The 18,637-nt window shown below is 44.6% G+C and overlaps 1 protein-coding gene across 1 annotated transcript; it reads left to right on the forward strand.

Annotated features, from left to right (window-relative positions):
• The first annotated feature begins 16,547 nt into the window (after window positions 1-16,547).
• RXFP4 (relaxin family peptide/INSL5 receptor 4) lies at window positions 16,548-18,109 on the forward strand. Its single transcript, XM_027095439.1, is given in 2 exon segments — window positions 16,548-17,111; window positions 17,114-18,109. Coding segments are annotated over 2 exon segments (1,101 nt in total). The 5' UTR covers window positions 16,548-16,906; the 3' UTR covers window positions 18,010-18,109.
• Window positions 18,110-18,637: the final 528 nt, after the last annotated feature.

The raw sequence follows: 18,637 nt of genomic DNA on the forward strand, positions 1-18,637 counted from the left end.
GCGGGTGAGGGCTGGAGAAATGATCCAGCGTAGGTTATGAAACACCGTTTTCCGGCTTTCTCCCTACTTAACGGTTGAACTGTCCGAGAGTGGGGCGGGATCCGGAATGCCCTTGGATGCAATCTGAGTTGATTCTGAAAGCCAGATTTCCAACATGCAGGGTATCTTGGAGCAGCAAGGAGTCTCTACTGAGTAAATAAAATACAATGCTATTTTTCAAATAAGTACATTCTGATAGGATTAACAGAATACAAATTCATTTAAAAGCCAAGTTTATAGTGTTTTCCCTTCAGCATTTTATAAATAAATGTCCCTTCCATACAAACGCCACCTTTATCGTATATGAAATTATATATATAATATTTCTGAATTCTTTTCTATTGCATGAGTCTACTTTTTCCTTTGCTGTAATGCTTTTTTTTTTTTTTTTTTTGCGGTACGCGGGCCTCTCACTGTTGTGGCCTCTCCCGTTGCGCAGCACAGGCTCCGGACGCGCAGGCTCAGCGGCCACGGCTCACGGGCCCAGCCGCTCCGCGGCATGTGGGATCTTCTCGGACCGGGGCACGAACCCGCGTCCCCTGCATCGGCAGGCGGACTCTCAACCACTGCGCCACCAGGGAAGCCCGCTGTAATGCTTTTATAACAATAATTTTACACCTACTTTAATATCTGTTAGGGCAAGTGGATACACCTACATTTCTTTGCTTATTTTGACAGGTGTATTTTTCCAAATGAATTTAAGATTAAAAAACGTTGTTTTCCCTTTGTGTTGTCTCCCCAAACTACAGTGTTGTTGGGATTATGACAAAAATTACATTGTGTTTACTTTTTTCCTTTTTTAAAAAAATTGAGCTATAATGCACATACCGTAAAAATTTACTCTTTTTAAAAGGGTATCTTACAGGTACAGTTCATTGGTTTTTAGTGTATTTACAAAGTTGTACAAGTATCACCATGATCTACTTCCAGGTCATTTTCATCACCCCAAAAGCAACTCTGCTCTCGTTAGCAGTCACTTCCCATTTTCCCCTCCCGCCGGCCACCAGGAACCACTAACCTACTTTCTGTTTCTGTGGATTTGCCTATTCTGGACAGTTCATGTAAATGGAATCACAGAATATGTGACCTTTTGTGTCTGGCTTCTTTCACTTAACATAATGTTCTCAAGGTTCATCCATGTTGTAGCAAGTATCAGTACTTCATTCCTTTTTATGGTCGAATAATAATCTATTGTATGGATATACCACAATTTGTTTATCCACTCACCTGTTTATAGATACTCGCCATTTCTTTATCTCCTTTGGAGAAATGCCTACTCAAATCCTTTGCCCATTTAAAAATTGGGTTATCTTTTTATTGTTAAATTGTAAGAGTTTGGGCTTCCCTGTTGGCGCAGTGGTTCAATGCAGGGGACAATGCAGGGGACACGGCTTCAATGCAGGGGACAATGCAGGGGACACGGGTTCGGGCCCTGGTCCGGGAGGGTCCCACATGCCGCGGAGCAAGTAGGCCCGTGCGCCACAACTGCTGAGCCTGCGCTCTAGAGCCCGCGAGCCACAACTGCTGAAGCCCGCGCGCCTAGAGCCTGTGGTCCACAACGGGAGAGGCCACCGCAATGAGAAGCCCGCGCACCGCAATGAAGAGTGGCCTCCACTAGCCGCAACCAGGGAAAAGCCTGTGCACAGCAGCAAAGACCCAATGCAGCCAGAAACAATAAATAAATTAAATAAAATAATAAATAAATTTTTAAATTGTAAGAGTTCATTATTTATTATGAATCCAAGTCCCTTCAGATAAATGACTTGCAAACAAACATTTTCTCCCATTCTGTGGATTGTCTTTTCACTTTTTTTTTTTTTAATTTTGTTTTTTGGCCGCACAGCACGTGGGATCTTAGTTCCCTGACCAGAGATCGAACCCTCACCCCCTGTATTGGCAGCATGGAGTCTTAACCACTGGACCTCCAGGGAAGTCCCCCTTTTCACTTTCTTGATGGTGTCCTTTGAAACATAAACATTTTTAAATTTTGATGAAGCATTATAGGTTAATACAAGATATTGAATATAGTCCCCTGTGCTATACAGTAAATCCTTGTTGTTTATGCATTTTCTTTATTTTTAAACTTGGGAAGTATTGACAAGTTCACAAGATGCTTCCCACCCAGGAATGTGGTATGATTTTCCATTTTTTGGAGTCTTCTGTTATGCCCTTCAGTAAGTCTTACAGTGTTTTTCTTCTGGATTTTGGTTCCTTTCTCTTTGAATATATTCATAGGTATTTAAAATTTTTGACTGCTATTTTGAAAGACGTTTGAATTGTCTTTTTAAACAATTTATTGTTGATATAAAAGAAATTATTGATTTTTATATTACCCCGCTGCATTGCTAAACTCCGAATAGTTCTAACAATTTTATAGCCAAATCTCTTGGATTGATAAGATAATATAATGGACAAGAGTACATGCCGCCTATGTTTATTTCCCAAAATTGCCATTGAATTAGCTGTGACCTACTTCACTTCTGAGCCTCAGCTTCCTTACCTTTATTTTATTTATTTACTTTTAAATTTTTATTTATTTTTGGCTGCGTTGGGTCTTTGTTGCTGCCTGCGGTCTTTGTCTAGTTGTGGTGAGCAGGGGATACTCTTCATTGTGCTGCGCGGGCTTCTCACTGCGGTGGTTCTCTTGTTGCAGAGCATGGGCTCTAGGCATGCAGGCTTCAGTAGCTGTGGCACACGGGCTTAGTTGCTCTGCTGCATGTGATATCTTCCCGGACCAGGGATCAAATCCATGTCCCCTGCATTGGCAGGTGGATTCTTAACTACTGTGCTATGAGGGAAGTCCCTTCCTTACCTTTAAAAGGGAGATAATGAGGAAATTCCTTGGCGGTCCAGTGGTTAGGACTCCTCACTTTCTCTGCTGAGGACCCTGGTCAGTCCCTGGTTGGGGAACTAAGATCCTGCAAGCCGCGTGGTGCAGCCAAAAAAGAAAATAAATAAATAAAATAAAAGGGAGATCTAATAATAATAGTGCTTATCTCACAGAGTTGTTGTGAGGGCTATGTGAGTTAATGATAAAAGTAGTTAGAATACTAAAGGTATGTGTTTCCAATTATTTTCTAGGTATAAGATACAATTTATAAAGAATGTATCAATAAAGTTAATCTTTACTTAATTTCTAATGTTTGTACCACTTATTTTGGGGGTTCCTCTTTTTTATTATTATTAAAGTAAATAGTGAAAACTAGTGGTGATTGAACGTTCTTGTTTCTGACATTAATTTCACTTCCTTTTCACTGCAGATTGTCTTTATTTTTATTAAAAGGCATACTGTTGATTACTTTAACAAATACTGTTTAGGTCCCCTAACTATTTCCTCTAGTCCTGTTGTCCTCCCCATCACCTGTACCAGAGGCAGCAGTATCATGAATTTGTTCTTTGTTCTCCCTGTCCATGTTTCTATATTGTTAGAACATTGTACAGATACATAAACAATATGCAGTATAGTGTTGTTTGTGTATGTTTTTTTAATTGAGGTGAAATTCACATAACATACAATTAACCATTTTAAAGTGTACAACTGAGTGGCATTTAGTGCATTCACAATGTTGCACAACCACCACCTCTGTCTAGTTTCAAAATATTTTTCATCACCCCAGAAGAATACCCCATACTCAGTAAGCAATCACTTCTCATTCTTCCCTGTCTCCCATCCTCTGGTAACCATCAGTTGGCTTTCTATCTCTATGTATTTACCTAGTTTGGATATTTCATGTAATCATACAGTATAGTGTTTTGTGTCTGTCTTCTATCACTTAGCATGTTTTCAAGGTTCATCCTAATTGTAGCGTGTATCAGTACTTCATTCCTCTTTGTGGCTGAATAATATTCTATCAGATGTATATACCACAATTTGCTTATTCAGCTGTTGATGAGCACTTGGGGTTTCCACCTCTTGGCTATTGTGAATGGTGCTGCTGTGAACATTCATTAACAAATATTTAAGTATCTGTTTTTAACTCTTTAGATTTTATATCTAGGAGTAGAGTTGCTGGGTCATATAGTAATTCTAGATTTAACTTTTGTGGAGTCACCAAAACAAAGGGCTACAACATTTTACATTCCTACCAGAAATGTATAAGCATTCCTATTCCTCCACATCCTCTCCAACACTTATTATTTTCTGTTTTTGTTGGTTTGTTTTTATATATATCACCATCCCAATGAATGCAAAGTGGTATCTCATTGCGGTTTTCATTTGCATTTCCTTAAGGACAAATGATCTTTTCATATACTTGCTGTCCTTTCGTATATCTTCTTTGAAGAAATGCACTTTCCCTTTTGAATATAATGTTTCCTTCTGATAAGTATTATTTGTAAATGTTTGGGAAATTTTCTTCTATTTTAATTTTATTAAGCACTTTCATCAATAATGAGTGTTAAGGACTTACCTGGCGGCACAGTGGATAAAGAATCTGCCTGCTAATGCAGGGGACACAGGTTCGATCCCTGGTCCAGGAAGATCCCACATGCCACAACTACTGAAGCCCGCATGCTTAGAGCCTGTGCTCCACAACAAGAGAAGCCACCACAACGAGCCCGCGCACCACAACGAACAGTAGCCCTAGCTCGCCACAACTAGAGAAAGCCTGCGCGCAGCAACAAAGACCCAACGAAAAAAAAGAAGAATGAGTGTTAAGATTTAGCAAATCTGTTTTTGGTAGGTTAGTTTTTTCTTTAATGCATATTGTAAACAGCTATGATGCTAGATTTCCTAAGATTGAACTCTCCCTCCATTTTGGAATAAACCCTTCTTGACCTGCTGAATTTCATTTGCTGATGTAGGGGAGGAAGAGTAATTTTTTCCTCCTGCCCTTTTTGGTTCTTGGCTAAGTCTCTGTAACAAAACACAGATTAACAAGAGAAGAGAATACAAATTTATTTAACACAGTATAAGTTTTATGTAACACTGGAAGCTTCATAAGGAGATGAAGATCCAAAGAAACGGTTAAACCTGAGAGTTTTGTTTTGTTTTGTTTTAATTTAGTTATTTTTGGCTGCGTTGGGTCTTCATTGCTGTGAGTGGGCTTTCTCTAGTTGTGGCGAGCGGGGGCTACTCTTTGTTGCGGTGCACGGGCTTCTCACTGCCGTGGCTTCTCTTGTTGCGGAGCACGGGCTATAAGCGTGCGGGCTTCAGTAGTTGTGGCTTGTGGGTTCTAGAAGGCAGGCTCAGTAGTTGTGGCTCACAGGCTTAGTTGCTCCGTGGCATGTGTGATCTTCCCGGACCAGGGATTGAACCCGTGTGCCCTGCATTGGCAGGAGGATTCTTAACCACTGTACCACCAGGGAAGTCCAACCTGAGAGTTTTTATGCTAGGTTTAATTTAGAGTGGAAAGTCATGGAAAGAATATGAAAGGACAAAAAGGGATGTGAGCTAACAATGGTAGTTTGGGGGAAACTTAGAAAGGCCTGTTTGTTCAGATTCTTGTCAGTGTCCTTCCATTTTGGAAATAAGGATGCTTCTTTCCTCTGGATATAGGGAAGGCCCCTCTCACATGAGGGTCTGATGACCTGCTTCAGGGGAAGTTCAGAAAGCCCTTCCTACACCTGTTGTTTCTCAAAGTCCTTCAACTGAAAATATTCAGTGCGCCAAGTTGCCAAATTTTGTGGTAGTGTGTTCCGAACCCGTAACAGCTATTCTGTTTATGAGTTTTGCATCTGTGTTCATAGGTGACATCCTGGTACTTTAAAAAATCAAGTTGTAGATTTATTCCAGCTTTGAAAAACTAGTTGGCAGCCCTTTCATTTTTTTTCCTATGCTCTAAAATACTTTGAATAACTTAGATTTTTTTTTTTTGAACATGGAACTGAACTTGCTTATAAAATCATCTGGATCTGGAAGCTTTTTAATGATAGATATTTGAAAATCTTTTTAATTTCTTATGTAGTTATTCATCTGTTCAGAATTCTTACTTTTCTTGAGTTAATTTTATTATTTTTTTAAAATTTATTTATTTAATTTATTTATTTTTGGCTGCGTTGGGTCTTTGTTGCTGTGCACGGGCTTTCTCTAGTTGTGGTGAACCGGGGCTACTCTTTGTTGCAGTGAGTGGGCTTCTCATCGCGGTGGCTTCTCTTTGTTGTGGAGCACGGGCTCTAGGCGTGCGGGCTTCAGTAGTTGTGGCTCTCGGGCTCTAGAGTGCGGGCTCAGTCGTTGTGGCGCAGGGGCTTAGTTGCTCCGCAGCATGTGGGATCTTCCCGGACCAGGGCTCGAACCCGTGTCCCCGGCACTGGCAGGTGGATTCTTAACCACTGTGCCACTAGGGAAGCCCTTGAGTTAATTTTAGTCATTTAAAAGTCATCCATTTTACTTAGAGTTTAAAATGTTTTGCATGAAATTTGATTAAAGGTCTCTTATTCTTTTAATTTCATTTGTATGGCTGTTTCTTTCTCTTCTCTCTTTTTTCTTTTATCTTTATTTTCCTTAGCCTTGCCAGGGTCTTGTCTATTTGTTCACCTTTTTTTAATTTTTATTTTTATTTATTTATTTATTTGTTTTTGGCTGTGTTGGGTCTTCGTTTCTGCGCGCAGGCTTTCTCCAGTTGCAGCGAGCGGGGGCCACTCTTCATCGCGGTGCTCGGGCCTCTCACTGTCGCGGGAAGTCCGAGTTCATTTATTTTCAAGTTCTCTCAGAATTTCCCCAACAAAATTTCTCTAAGGGTACAACCAAGTCTGATTTTCTAAACTCCATTCAATAGCACTTCCTTATATTGCTAATTGAAAAAAGTCTCTCTAAAGTATGAGAGGTTAGGCTGAGGTCATTTGTTCTTCCTGTTTGGTGCATGGCCAAAAAAAATTGACATATGAATCCCAGTGACTGTGCATTTCCTGGTGCTCATTTAGGTAGTATTAGGCCATCTACCAACTCCAAGGCAGTGACAACTTGGAGTTCAAATAAAACCCACATGGACTTCCCTGGTGGTGCAGTGGTTAAGAATCTGCCTGTCAATGCAGGGGACACGGGTTTGAGCCCTGGTCCGGGAAGATCCCACATGCCGCGGAGCAACTAAGCCCGTGTGCCACAACTGTACTGAGCCTGCACTCTGGAGCCCACGTGCCACAGCTACTGAGCCTGTGCTCTGGAGCCCACACACCTAGAGCCTGTGCTCCACAATGAGAGAAGCCACCGCAATGAGAAGCCCACACACCGAAATGAACAGTAGCCCCCACTCGCTGCAACTAGAGAAAGCCCACGTGTAGCAACGAAGACCCAACACAGACATAAATAAATAAATAAATAAATAAAATTAAAAAACAAAACAAAACAAAAAAACATAAAAAAAAGCAAATGTGAAAAAAATGTTAACATTTGGGGAATCTGAGTAAAGGGGATACAGAAATTCTTTGTACTATTCTTGTAGCTTTCTCTAAATCTATAATTATGCCAAAAGAAAAAAATACCAAAAGTAAAAAAGGAGGAAAAAGAAGGTTATCACAACAGTAAAACAATAGGAACAACAACATGGCACCCTTAGAAGCAAAAAGGAGAGGCAACCCACTAAAGTTCTGTAAGAACTGAATTGCCAGAAAAACACTAAGCCTGAACTGTTGGGTCCTGTGTTTGACTCAGATCAACATGGCAAGGCATCTCAACCTCTCCAGAGATTCTTAATCCCAAGTACAAAGGATAATGGCAGAAAAGAAATATTTTAGGAGCTCTACTCCTTGGGGGGAAATTTTTTATCAGTGACTATCTCAGGGATGATCTAAAGATCAGAGGTGAAAGGAAAACTTCCCAATAAGCAAAAATGATGTAATCAAATGTTTTGACTAAGGAACTCCCTCCACATCTAAGGATGTGAGTCAGCAAACTGGTGCTGGGAATTCACTGATGTCCTCAAACACACTGTCACCCACCCGTGGGTACCCCTACAGTATCAATGGAATGCTTGCCCTACAACGCTGGTGTGCTGAGCTGAGGGATGTAAAATAACTTTGAGGATTTGACCAATATATGGTGCTGATATGCTGGGGGATACATTGTATTTTCTCCCTTTTAATTAAGAAATTTTTTGTAATTGTGTTTTCCTCGAGTAATGTACATCAGATGTCTGGCTCCTTATTTTCTAAAAGGTGTAAGATGGAGCTAGTCTGCAAAGAGAAGCAGGAGACTGGAGCAGGTGTGCTGAGAGAAGCAGAAAGAGGAACCAATGAAAAGCAAAAGGAGTAAAACTTGCTTCCTGAGGGCTGTACTGTATTGTCTTCCCAGTATCTCACCTGAATCCACTCAGATCTACTGAAAGTCTAAAGATGCATTCTTGGTTCTACTCGTTCATGCCAATATGCCTACCTGTTGCAGTGAAGATAGGAAAGAGAAGGCAGGGATAGGTAGGCAAAACGGTGAGGATGTTTGAAGGACTCTGGTATAATAAACATAACCTGTCCTTAAATACAGGTTTCAGCACTAGAAGTAACTCAAGGGGGTTTCTGTTCCGTGCAATAAAAGAGGAACTCTAGAAAACCCAAGAGGAAGAGAATGACTGATGGAGCAGGATCTGGAAAGAGAGGGATTTAAGAACACAGATATAGAGATTGCTCTTGGACAGGAAGAGGAATACTTCTTCCTGGGAATTAAAAAAATTCCCACAAGATCAAAGAAAAACTGATTTGATTATTCTGTAGCCATCAGAACCTATTTTAAATCTGTTGAATCAATGAACAACTCACCTTAGTGAACACCGTCCAGTGTCAGGCCCTCATTTCCCAAAGTCAGACAATCTTCAATCAACAGCAGTCTCATAAGAGTAATCATCTGCTATGGATGATATCTATCTAGTTATACCTCTGAAAATCCACCAGTTCCTGAACTCCAGCTTCCCCAAATCTTGTAGCTAGAAGATTTACAGTCTGCTCTGCCCATAGAGATAATGTCTGACTAACATGTCTCTCTCTTACTGTAGTAAGCAATAAATTTAGTGAACATTTCTGGTTCCTTCTGCCATAAAAAATACTATTTACTGATCTATCTTGCATTCCCTTCTGCTTGAACCAGGGTGCTTCTCATAACAAATAACAGAAAACCTAACTCAAAATGTCTTGAACAATAATAAATGTATTCTGTCTCACAGCTACAAGTCCATAGATGGTGTACGCTCAGCTTCTCTGCTCTGCCTGCCTCCATGGGAAGGCTTTGTCCTTAGACTGGCTTCCTTCATGCTGACAAGATGATGGCCAACACCAGCTGGGGCACATATTTCTATGTTTAGATCCAGCAAGAGAAAGAAACCCTCTCTGCCACTTCTAGAATAAAAATCCTTCCCCCGGGGATTCCCTGGTGGCGCAGTGGTTGAGAGTCCACCTGCCGATGCAGGGGACGCGGGTTCGTGCCCTGGTCCGGGAAGATCCCACATATCGCGGAGCGGCTGGGCCCGTGAGCCATGGCCGCTGAGCCTGCGCGTCCAGAGCCTGTGCTCCACAAAGGGAGAGGCCACAACAGTGAGAGGCCTGCGTACCGCAAAAAAAAAAAAAAAAACCTTCCCCCAGTCCAGTCTGATTGGACCAACCTGTGGACTAATAACACTTACCAGGATAATGTCACGTGTTGATTGGCTTAATCCTTGACTCTTGAACCAATTACTGTCAAGAGGATGGTTACATTGTGATGGGCTTAAACTAATCAGGATCCACTCCTAGAGCTGGAGATGGAGTTAGCTTTCTCCAAGTCATCTGGGCTCTTGAGGAATGGATACTGGAACAGAATTAGGGGTACTGGAACAGAATTAGGTTCTTTAGAAAGGAAGAGGGGGACATGGATGCTATGAAAGCAACCAACATGGTCACAAAGCTACTGGACCTTTCCTTCTATGAGCTTACCCATAACAACTTTCCACTGAAACCTTTGAAGTCTAGATCTTCAAGACCAGGTCTCTTTCCAGACCATGTAGTCAAATGCATATTGGATCACTATACCCAAATGTTCACAAATTTTTCAACCTCCTTTTCCTCCTGTATTTTCTAAAGCCAATGCTATACATCTGCTATACATCGATCCAGCCATCCATTCACGTACTCTCCATGTACTTAATTCCCCAAGCTTATACACTGGTGGTCATTCTTTTTTGTTTTTTTTTGTTTTGTTTGTTTTTTGTTGTTTTTTGCGGTACGCGGGCCTCTCACTGTTGTGGCCTCTCCCGTTGCGGAGCACAGGCTCCGGACGCACAGGCTCAGCGGCCATGGCTCACGGGCCCAGCCGCTCTGCGGCATGTGGGATCTTCCCGGACCGGGGCACGAACCCGCGTCCCCTGCATCGGCAGGCGGACCCTCAACCACTGCGCCACCAGGGAAGCCCGGTGGTCATTCTTAATTCCTCCCTGCTCTTTACATCCCCAGTCACTTGATTCTATTTCCTAAACATAATCCATATTTCTTCCCTCTTCTACTTCCTAACTATCCCAGCCCCTGTTTACAAAAGCCTCCTAATTGATATTTCTTCTCCTGCCATTCTCAACCTCTTTGAGTGGTCTTTCACATTGTCAATAGATAGATAATTTAAAAAAATAAATCTGATTCTGTCACTGTTTAGATTAAAAGCTTTTAGTGGCTTCTTATTCTACTTAGATAAAATCTAAGCTTCTCTGCCTGGCCTAAGGTCCTCCATAACCTCATTATTGCCTCCCCCACCCATCTTTCCTGGTCTTTTCCTTGTTTCACACACTATTGTGCCAACCATGCTGAAACATTTGCATTTCCCCAGATTCTGCATGCAGTTGCATGCCCCCAAGTCTTTGATCATACTGTTCCCATCCCCTGAAATGCCCTTTCCCTGGACAAGCATCTACTGATATTTCAAGGCTTAGTACAAAACTCATCTCTGTGACTATCCCAGGTAAAGCTAAACACCTCTTCCTTTGTAGTACCTTGGAACTCTCTACTAAATCTTTAGTATAGTACCTTTCATGCTGTATTTACAAGTATTGTTTATGCTGCCTTTACTAAGAGTGAGCTCTTTGAGGGCAGGAGCTATGTCTTAATCACCTTTGTGTATCCCAGGGCTGCATGGTGCCTGTCACTTACCAGATGCCCAGGAAATGCATTTTGGATGAATGTATGAAAGATCAAGCTGATCGGGGACATGTAAAAAGATTTTCATGCATTGCCAAAGCCTCATTCTGAGGCTGGACACTGTAAGTTGTAGTCAGATACCAATGTTAGTATAGAGTATAGCAGGGTATCCCACCAAGAAATTGACTAGCAGTGTCCATTACTGAAGACTTAAACTCTGTTTGGTTTTAGAACAGTGGCCCTGGAAAGAGCCTCTGCTCATCCATGTGCATGGGCAGGCATCTGTCCCATTCCTTTCTCAGGAAGGTGAATACCTGACATCTGAAATGGAAACCTGCCTTTCATGTAGGGGGCCTTAGAAGACAGAAAGGCTAGCATGCTCAGAGCCACAGCCTGGGATGCCCAGTGTGGGACACTCTAGAGTGAACCTGGCCCAGAGCAAATGGAGTCAGAAATGAGGCTGTCCTGTTTCAGAGGAGCACACTGCTAGGATTGGAGGCTGGGACAGGCAGGACTTGGCTGCATTGTAGATGGACCTGGAATGTTGAACAGATGGAGGAGGAACAGATGCTTCAGTGAGGCAAACGGGAAGGGACAACCATGGCTTGGCAGCCATCGGGGCTCTTTCCTCCATGCTTGCTGTTGCACATAGCAGTAATCCATTCCTTTTAATTGTTGAGTACCATTCCATTGCATGAATGTACCACAATTGATTCCTCCATTCACTTGTTGATAGAAAATCAGGTTATCCATTTGAGTTGTTTCCCATTTTAAGCTACTTCAAATAAAGCTGCTGTGAACACTGGTGTACAAGTCTTTATGCGAATGTGTACTTTCATTTCTCTTGTGTAAATGCCTAGGAGTAGAAAGACTAGGACATATGGAGTTATGTTTAACTTTTTAAGAAAATGTCAAATTGTTTTACAAAGTGATCATATAATTTTATATTCCCATCAGCAATGTATGAAAGTTTTGGTACCCTACTTCCTCACCAACTCTTGGTATGGTCAGGGTTTTTTTTTAGACATTCTAATAGGAATGTAGTATTATCTCACTGTGGTTGTACTTTGCATTTCCCTAGAGGCTAATGACGTTGAGCATCTTCTCATGTGCTTATTTGCTATCCGTATGTCTTCTTTGATGAACTATCTGTTCAAATCTTTTACCCCTTTTAAAAAATAAGGTTGTTTTCTTATTATTGAATTGTGAGAATTCCTTAGATATTCTAGATGCAGGGTTTTTTTTTGTTGTTCTTTGTTTGTTTTGGCTACACCAAGCAGCATGTGGGATCTTCCCCGAGGAGGATCGAACCCATGCCTCCTGCATTGGAAGCACGGAGTGTTAACCACCGGACCGCCAGGGAAGTCCAGATACAAGTTCTTTATAAGATGGAAAAGAGTATGAAAAAGAATACATACATATGTGTATATATGCGTATATACCCTGTGTGTGTGTGTGTGTGTGTGTGTGTGTGTGTGTGTGTGTGTGTGTGTGTGTGTGTGTATGGTTGGCCAAAAAGTTCAGGGTTTTCCATTAAGATGTTATATATATCTGAATCACTTTGCTGTACACCAGAAACTAACACAACATTGTAAACCAACTATACTTCAATAAAAAATAAGCTAAAAAAAAAGTTCTTAATTTCAATGAAGCCCAATTATCAATTTCTTGCTGTTACAGATTGTGCTTTTGATGTTGTATCTAAGAAATTTTTGCCTAACCTAAGGTCATAAAAAATTTCTCCTTTGTTTTCCTTTATAAGTTTTGGAGTTTTAGGTTTTACATTTAGATCTATGATCCATTTTGAGTTAATTTTTGTGCATGGTGCGAGGCAGGGACTGAAGTTCTCTCATGCACGCTGTTTTTTTTTTAATGTGGGTGTTCAGTTGTTACAAAATCATTTGTTGAAAAGACTATGTGTTCTTTAGTAAATTGCCTTTGCACCTTTGTGGAAAATCAGTTGACTGTAAATATGTGGGCCTATTTCAAGACTCTCAATTCCACTGATTTATATGTCTATCCTTTTGCTATTATCACACTGTCTTGACTACCGTAGCTTTAAAGGCTTGGAATTGGATACATGAGTACTCCAACTTTATAGTCTTTTTACTGAATTGTTCTGGCTATTTTACAAAATCTTTTGGCTATTTGCACTTCCACATGGATTTTAGAATCAGCTTGTCAATTTCTTTTAAAAAGGCTGCTAGAATTTTGACTAGGATTGCATTGAATCTACAGACCCATTATGAGGGCAACTGACATCTTATTATTGAGTCTTCAAACTCATGAATACAGTATACCTCTGCATTTATTAAGATCTTCTAAATTTCTCTCAGCAGTGATTTGTAGTTTCCAGTGTACAAGTATTGGTACATCTCTTGTCAGATTTATCTCGAAGATTTTTTATTTTTGATGCTCTGGCGAGCACAGGCTCCGGACGCGCAGGCTCAGCGGCCATGGCTCACGGGCCCAGCCGCTCCGCGGCATGTGGGATCTTCCCGGACCGGGGCACGAACCCATGTCCCCTGCGTCGGCAGGCGGGCTCTCAACCACTGCGCCACCAGGGAAGCCCTGGCAGCTTCATCTTAATGTGGAAAATGGAAGAGATGGATCACTCTCACTGCCTTTGCAATTTTTCTGTAAATATAAAGCTCTTCCAAAATATAAAGTTGAGAGAGACAGAGATTGATTCAGAAGTTGCCCTTTAGCGCTGAAGCTGCCCATGTCCCTTACCAAGACTGGAGGATTTTCTCCAGTAGCCCTTGACAGACACATGAAGTAGTAGAGGTGGTGGCTGATTGGGTTGATGTGAGGTTAGAGACCTGGATTAGGCGCAGGTCCCCTCCTCCTGCCACTTGTAGTCCTCCAAGCAGCTAGTCTCAGTCTCCACTGTCATAAATACAAATGCCAAGATCCCCTCTCTTTATGCTCTGTGGAGGAATAACTCAGTCTCTTCTGCCACTTCCCCCAATTCGTCTTTGCCTAGGCTTTGGAGTGCAGGACAGGGATGTGGGGCTGAAAAGACATGTGGACGAGGGAGGGGAGGATATTCAGGTGACTGAGGGGAAGGCCCAGATGTTGGAAGTCCCTTTTATGAAAGGGAGACACTGTAATCTACCACTACAGGTACTTGGATTCTGAGATAGAAAATGGGGCTGGAAAAGTACGGCTCTAGAGGGTAATATGAACGTGAGCGATGGCAAAAGCGTTTCTGTTGGGTCCAGTCCCTCCTCTTCCTCCAGCAGTTGTGGGGGAAGAGCATCGAAAGCAGAGTTGTCGCTATCCTTCTGTCCATATCCTGCCGCTCTTTCCTTTGGCGCTCCCCAAGGGCAGGGTCTGTCACTTCTGGCACTCCGGAAGGGCAACAGGTTAGAGGTGGAAAGAAATGCCCAAAGGGTTTTGTGATGTACTGGAAAGAGCTAGATTCTAGGAGTCAGAAGACTTTTATCTCAAATCCTCACTCTGCCACTACTTCCCCTGTGGCCTTGGACAAGTCACTTTCACACCCTACAAAATGAGAAACTGAACTAGAGGATCTGAAAAGCCCACCCATCTCAAAAAGCTTATTATATTTTATGAGGATAGGGACCATATTATGTTTTCATCTCCCCAGCATCTAGCACAGTGCCTGGCACATAGTAAGTGTTCAAGAAATGCTGTGATTAGTGAATGAATGGATGAATCAAGGAACAAACTAACAAAATACTAAAATGAAGGGGCCCAAAGTGAAGTTCTTAAACTTGGTCAGTTGGCGGCACCACCTCTCTACATAACCACAAAGGAGTGTTGATAGTCTCAGACCAAGGGAAAGGATTTAGATTAGAAAAGAATAAAGGTAAAAAAAAAAATGATCAGAGGACCGGATATTTCAAATGGAAAGCAGAACCCCGAAATTCTGACCCAGCTTCTGTTTTCCAAGCCAAGAGACAATAGGTCCAGTGCATTAAAAGACATCGTGGCTGCCAGATGGACAAGGTGATGCAGGATGGGTGGAAGAGTAAACATGGCCCTGAGAGAGGGAGTGATTGGCACAAGTCACACAGGAGCAGTCCCTGAGGCCGGGAGGTAGCCCCTGGGGCTCACCTGAACTTGGGCTGGGCACTCCCCTTCGGCCACCCCCTTCACACCCATCCCTTGCTGAAGGACCCAAACATCCTGGCACCCAGTCTGAATCTCTTTCACCCCTGGGTCTCTCCTATAAGGTTCATCAAACCCATTGTTGATTATCCTGAAAGGGCCCCTCTCCTCCCCTAGCACTCAAGGGAACTGAACGTCAAACATCTTAGTTAGCTAGCAGAGGACAGGAAGGTGCTGAATATTTTGAAAAAGCCTCATTCTTTTATCTACACCCTGCTCCTCGCCCCACGTCTTCTATTTTCCCCCATCACTGCAAATTCTGCAAAGGATAGGGATACGGGCACAAAAGGGGAGGACCCAATGATGCACTTTTTCCATTTAGGGCTGAGATCATGGGGAGGCAGGATGAGGTGTGGTGAGGGTATATCTCAGAAACCACACCTCTGAAAGGGGGTTTGGGGGTTGCAGGAGAGAGTAGGGGGTACCACTGACTTCTGTCTCCACAGATTACAGAAGGAAAGGGTGAAATGGCAGTGGGAGTGGTAGAGGTTACAGGACTTCTTAGTAAGAAGAGAACTGAGGGCATGCCCCAGGCCTGCTCAGGTCCTCGTAGGCTGTGTTCCCCAGTAGGGAGGGAACAGGAAGCTGTGACTTCCTCTCCCCTTTTCCTCCCTGCCCTTAGCCTCAAAGTCACTTGACGCTGCAATGAATTCCAACCTGTGTTTTAGTTGGCACTGTTCCCTGGGCATGGTGATAATAGCTGCTCGGTACCTTGCTCCCTTGTGCCACAAACACCCCCAACTTTTCCTTTGAAATAATAATCACTCGGGCTTCCCTGGTGGCACAGTGGTTGAGAGTCCGCCTGCCGATGCAGGGGACATGGGTTCGTGCCCCGGTCCGGGAAGATCCCACGTGCCGCGGAGCGGCTGGGCCCGTGAGCCATGGCCGCTGAGCCTGCGCATCCGGAGCCTGTGCTCCGCAACGGGAGAGGCCACAGCAGTGAGAGGCCCGCGTACCGCAAAAAATAATAATAATAATAATAATAATAATAATAATCACTCATGCAAATAGCAATGTATAAAGTGCTTTTTCATGTGTTATCTCATTTTACCACACCAATCCCGTAAAGCAGAGAGTTTTACCTGAAAAATTTAAGCTAGGAAACTGAGGCTCAGGCGAGTAAAGTAATTCACTCATAGTCACACAGCGAGTGAGGAGCAGATCTGGGACCCCAGAACTTCTGCTCTTTCTCAAATACCTATTCTGATTCCCTGCCTCCATGCTCCCTCCCAGGCTCCTTCCCCTTGGCTCCAAGGGAGCATTTTCTGCAGAGAAGGGGGCCCCTGAACACTGTTAGGATTAGAGGGGGCTCCAGTTTGGTTCCTGTCATCCCTGAGATGGGGTATCTGTGTCCCTCTCCCTGGATTGGAGGCTTGGGGCTGCCCTGCATAGTGGGATCATTCTCCCTCCCCCCATCCTCTTCTGCTTAGAGCTCTACACAAACACAAACACATTTATCCCAACGTTCAGGTTCTCTCTCACCCTGCCCCACCCACCACCAAGACCAACAGAGAAGAGGCAGGTTGTCCCTCCACCACCCGCCCCCTGAGGTGTGGGCGTGGGCTGGGTCTCCAGGCAGCCAGAGGCCCCGAGAGAAGCAGAGAAGCGCTCAGATATACACCGTCCTGCTGAGTGCCTTAGGTGGCCCCTGCCAGTCTGGCAGGCACCCCTGGCCCCTCTGCCCAGCACCACCGACGTCTGATGCCCTGCGATGCCCACGCCCAACACCTCTGTGCCCCCGCCTGCTTTCTGGGTCAACACCTCTGGAGGCAGTGTGCTGAGTGCTGATGAAGATATGATGCCTGTTGGATTCCTAGCCCTGAGGGTTGCCCTGGCCTATGGGCTCGTGGGGGACATCGGCTTGCTGGGAAATTTGGCCGGACTCTGGGTTCTGGGTAACTGCGCTCGGCGAGCCCCCTGCCCACCGACACTTTTGTCTTTAAACTAGCTTTGGCAGACCTGGGGCTGGCACTCACTCTCCCCTTCTAGGCAGCCGAGGCGGCACTGGACTTCCACTGGCCCTTCGGAGGTGCCCTCTGCAAAATGGTCCTGACAGCCACCGTCCTCAACATCTACACCAGCATCTTCATCACGGCGCTGAGTGTTGCCCGATACTGGGTGGTGGCCATGGCTGCAGGACCCGGCACCCACCTCTCGCTCTTCTGGGCCCGTGTGGCCACCCTGGCCGTGTGGGTGGCAGCTGCCCTGGTGACGGTGCCCACGGCTGTCTTTGGGACCAAGGGCGAGGTGACTGGCATGCGTCTGTGCCTGCTGCGCTTCCCCAGCAGGTATCGGCTAGGGGCCTACCAGCTGCAGAGGGTGGTCCTGGCTTTTATGGTGCCACTGGGCATCATCACCAACAGCTACCTGCTGTTCCTGGCCTTCCTGCGGCGGCGGCAACGGCAGGACAGCAGAGTCGTGGCCCTCTCCGTCCACATCCTTCTGGCCTCCTTCTTCCTCTGCTAGTTCCCCAACCACGTGGTCCCTCTTTGGGGTGTCCTGGTGAAGTCTGACCTGGTGCCCTGGGACAGCACTTTCTACACTATCCATACCTATGTCTTCCGTATCACCACCTGCCTGGCACACAGCAACAGCTGTCTCAACCCCATGCTGTACTGCTTCCTAAGGCGGGAGCCCCGGTAGGCCCTGGCAGACACCTTCAGGGATCTGTGAGCAAGGCTGTGGCCCCAGGGGCGGGGCTGGGTAGAACAGGTGGCCCTAAAGGAGGTGGGCAGGCGGTGGATGGAGAGCACCCCTTGGGAGGGTGGCCCTTCTACCAGGCTTACCAACCTGGACAAAGGGACACCTGGGTGAAGGGGGCAAGGTAAACCCCCTCCTCTTTGCGGGGATCCACGCATCCTAGGGAGAGAGAGGTTGGCCCTTCTGCCACGATGCAAGGCCCTCAGGGAAAGTCTGATCTTTGATCCCCAGCTCTGGCTATGGGGGAACAGGGAGGCTGGGACCCAGGTCAGGGCTGGGTATGACCAAGTGGAAGTCTCTACATGGAGATGGGAATGATGAGTATCTGAGAATAAACCTCTGGAGCATACACAAAGTGTCCGCACCTTTCATCTCAGTTCCACCTCCAGGTCAAGGTGGCCAAAAGGATTCTTTGCCCCATTTCTGCCTTCTGTGAGAATTCCCGGGAAAATTTCCCTAAGGGTTCTAGACTAATTGGGTCATAGGTCATGCCTATCTCCCTCTATCCCCTCCACCCTCCCTCCCTCACCTCAAATGGGGTGTACCCTTGTCCTTCTCTGGTGCTGGGGCCAAATATGCCCTTCTCCTCTGGCCACCTCTACCTTCTTACCATCTCATTAGTGTCTACAGAAACTTGCTGCCCACAGACACCTCAGCAACAAAAGCTGTGGTTCTCCCTGCTGTGTGTGGGGTCTTGCTGGATCCCTAGCTCCAGCCAAGCCCGGGGTGCAAACCCGTTTCT

The sequence above is a fragment of the Aethalodelphis obliquidens genome, unplaced genomic scaffold (assembly GCF_003676395.1).
Source record: "Aethalodelphis obliquidens isolate GAN/ISIS:26980383/991018 unplaced genomic scaffold, ASM367639v1 scaffold90, whole genome shotgun sequence".
In the NCBI taxonomy this organism is placed as follows: Eukaryota; Metazoa; Chordata; class Mammalia; order Artiodactyla; family Delphinidae; genus Aethalodelphis; species Aethalodelphis obliquidens.